This window comes from Salvelinus fontinalis, chromosome 39 (genome assembly GCF_029448725.1).
Source record: "Salvelinus fontinalis isolate EN_2023a chromosome 39, ASM2944872v1, whole genome shotgun sequence".
NCBI classification, from domain to species: domain Eukaryota; kingdom Metazoa; phylum Chordata; class Actinopteri; order Salmoniformes; family Salmonidae; genus Salvelinus; species Salvelinus fontinalis.
The window spans coordinates 16,669,146-16,672,843 of record NC_074703.1 but is presented as its reverse complement, the minus strand read 5'-3'; the positions used below and the strand labels follow the sequence as shown (position 1 = coordinate 16,672,843).

The 3,698-nt window shown below is 41.2% G+C and overlaps 1 protein-coding gene across 1 annotated transcript; it reads right to left on the bottom strand.

The window, feature by feature from the left end:
* Positions 1–3,138, bottom strand: LOC129838703 (fibroblast growth factor 23-like). Its single transcript, XM_055905842.1, has 3 exons — positions 2,839–3,138; positions 2,629–2,732; positions 1–2,311 (listed from the first exon to the last, which is right to left on the bottom strand). Exons 1-3 carry the CDS (start codon positions 3,071–3,073, stop codon positions 1,865–1,867), a joined length of 786 nt encoding a protein of 261 aa, XP_055761817.1. The 5' UTR covers positions 3,074–3,138; the 3' UTR covers positions 1–1,864.
* Between the last annotated feature and the right edge of the window lie 560 nt (positions 3,139–3,698).

Here is a 3,698-nt window from a genome sequence, read left to right as displayed (position 1 = left end):
AGCACCTATCACCAACCTGTACTTTCTATGTGTTCTGATACCCTGTAGGGTGTAGGCCTACCATTCATTCCCGTTTTAAATTAAATGTCTCACTGCAAGAAAATGGCCTATAACATGCATGCCTACTGGCATATTAAACATTGTAGAAGGCCTAATTTTATATGGAATATGTTTAAATTTCATCATCATAATCTGTCCTTGTACTCATAGATTTAAGTGCTGCGTTCGACACTATTGACCATGATGTGCTTCTGGACAGACTGGAGAGGTGGGTTGGCCTCTCCGGTCCAGTTCTAAATTGGTTTAGGACCTATTTAACTGGTCAAGAGTTCTTTGTCACCCTTGGTGAACATAACTCGGAGGAAATACATATCATGTTGTTCCACAACGTTTGATTGTGGGTCTGGTACTGTTCAGTTTATATATGCTACCCCTTGGCAGCGTTATCAGAAAGCACAGAATTGATTTGCACTGCTACGCAGACGATACACGACTTTACATTTCTGTGTCACCAGAAGATTTTAGCTCCACGTATAAATTATTATTTAAATACTTGGTTGGCTCACAACTTCCTCCAGCTAAATCAAGAGAAGAATGAGGTACTTATTGTTGGAGCCAAAGCCCAGAGAGAGAATCTAGCCGCACATTTTAATTCACGGGTAATAAAGATAAAACAACCAGGTGAAAAACGATGTGTTATTTCAGATTCTGAACTAAATTTCAAATCACACATTAGGAATGTGACCAAAATAGCTTTTTACCACGTGAGGAACATTGCCAAGGTGCGGCCGTTTCTCACTCAGGCTGATAGAGACTCATCCATGCTTTTATTTCAAGCAGGCTTGACTACTGTAATGTTCTCCTGTCTGGTCTACTCAAGAAAGCCATTAGTCAACTACAAAACATAGAATGCAGCAGCACGGGTACTGACCAAGACCAGACGGAGAGTACACATTACACCAATTTTAAAGGTCTCTGCACTGGCTGTCTGTGAGTTTTAGAATTAATTTTAAGATTCTTCTATTGGATTTTAAATCTATCCATGATTGTGCACCTCAATACATGTCAGACATACTTTTATGTTAGGTCCCTCAGGTCCAATGGCACTGGCCTTTTAACAAACCCAAAGCCTATGACCAAGAAGCATTTAGAGGCATGCCAGACAACCTGAGGGGGGCCGAAACTATGGACATATTTAAAAGAGATCAACTGTGGACATATTTAAAAGAGATCTTAAAACACACATTTTAGCTTTGCTTTTCATTGGGGTCCTTTTTTGTTGTTCAGTTTGTGTCATCTTTCGTTTTTTTTATCTCATGTTTGTTGTTTAGTAAATATTTCAGCTTCTATTTTCATAGTTTTTTTTACAATGTTTTTCCTGTAAAGCACATTGTGTTGCGTTCCATGTCTGAAATGTGCTGTATAAATAAAGCTTGATTTGATAACCCGAGTATTTTCTTGTAGGCTTCTTACATTGTAAAACATTTAATAAAGTGACTTCAGCTCAACTTACTTTTTTTCTTCGAAGAAGACGCACAAATATTTCGTGTTTCAGCATGATTCTCATAAGAATCCATCCCGTAAACAGAGCGCACTCATGTGCAGAATTTGCGTCCTAGAATTAAAAAGCACGGAAACCAATAGTTACATACCCACTAGCTACTGTGCTATAGTGAAAAATGAACAAAATACAATTTTCCGTCTTATGACTATATACCATCGACTAATATGCCTGTCACGGGCAGACTTTCACAGGTGTAATAGTTAGGGTTTGTCTCCAGACCAGCTGGAAAAGATCCAACGTGAACGCGCACACAATTTATATTCTTAAAACCAGGTGTACAACGGCAAGTGTCCTGTCCTCTTATCCCACCATTGCATTCATTATACGGGGGCTGGGAGGGGGGTTTAGGGAATGCACGTTCCACGGGTCGTCGGAGGGAGATTGGGGGGTCTCCCTGGAGATGTTGCGTCCCTCGGGGAGTTCAGCCTCCTGGTCCGTCTCCAAGGTGTCATCCAGCTCCGGCATAGCCCGGGAGTCCTCATCCTCCTCCGTCTGCTCCAGCATGTTGTACGGATCAGAAGGGTCAACCACCCGGTTTCTCTTCTCCCGGTGCAAGAGGCGCTCCAGTGGCACCGTGTTCTTCTCCGACAGGAAGAGGGAGGTTTGCGGTAGATTCTGACTCACAGTGTACACTTGCTTTATCCCTTCCAAGTTGAGCAGAATACCAGTTCTGCAAGAGTAGTACACGTCGCGGTGGTTTTCCAATAACTTGTGGTTAAAAAGACAGTCTTCCTTGTGGCAAACGGTCTGTAAACAGATACATTTACGTAAAAACTGCAATTTAGAAACGTATATCCATTAACTTAATTGTTTAAGTGTTGCTTGAGTGCTAAACACAAGAACACTTCGACCAGTGTAAAACAAAACAAAAAAGGATAAGATATAGGCTGTGTGTTTTGATAAAAGTGGCCTGAAATCCGTGCGTAAAAGCGCATTTTTGGTTTATGTCAGGAAGGGTTCAAATGAGGAAAAAGTGCCATTCAATTATCTCACGTGTCTTATTCTAAATGTTAAGAAAACATGTATTTCAGTTCAATTGATAATGAAAATGGGCATTTACTTACAGAGCTGAAAGGGTTTCCCAGGGCATCCATGCACAGGTAGCGGTTACTTTTGACTCCAAGTATCGCTACGCGCTCTCTTGTTTCCGCCTTCAATAAAATCACAGCTGTTGACAAAATTAATTGTGTTAGCCTATAGAAGCAGATTAAAGACAAAAACTTCAAACCAAATTTCAATCAAAAAGAAACGGCAAAAGTGTAATAAGAACTTACTGTATGAGCTTCGAAGTGTAGTTTTGCGCACGTGGCCATTTAAACTGATCTTAAGGTAGAAATTGTTCACGTCTGAAGACGTCTGCAGGTGTACGTATCTTCTCGGATTCCCCCAGTTGGATCCCAGGAGAGGTGATAGGTTTGGAAGAGCGTCTACTAGTCGAAATCCCTGAAGAACAGCCAGTAAGAGCACAAGGACGGCGTCCCTCATCCCAGATGTCTTGGTTATTTCCATCTTTTCCCCAAAGAACACTGAAAATGTATCACAGAGATTTCGGATGTAGCTGTGAGTTCTGCAGCAAACTGTTTGCAAACTTCAGCTGATCTGATAGTCCAAAGTTTGAGAACGGCTCTATTTAAAGGGACCCAAATGCCACTCCTGCTCGCATCCTTTAGCCTACGCAGCGCTCGCCCCCAACGCAGATGTGGGTCTTTCTCTCGGCGGAAGGAAGGGGGTGCATCTCCACCTGACTGTTTGTCTAAAGGTATTGGTCACCAAATAACGTTGTAGTCTCATTGAGCAATGTCTGTACAAAAGTGACGTCTTTTTTTTTCACGCATAAAAACGTTCACAATCAGGATCCTTGGACTCATGTGACCTCTGTCATTTCAGTGTGTGAAATATACCCCTCTGTCCAGTAAGCTTATTATAATTACCTATATATTTTTGGGAGGTATAGAAAAAAACAATGAGTCAAGGTTATGCCCTTTATTGGGTCCAGTTGTACCCATTTTATAAGGCTATAGATAATCTATACAACCAATTCCCAAGGTTTCCTGTCCCTAATCTATACAACATATTCCAACACCTTTCCAATGTTTTGAAAACGTAATTGTATGATAGTAATTGAACATTATGG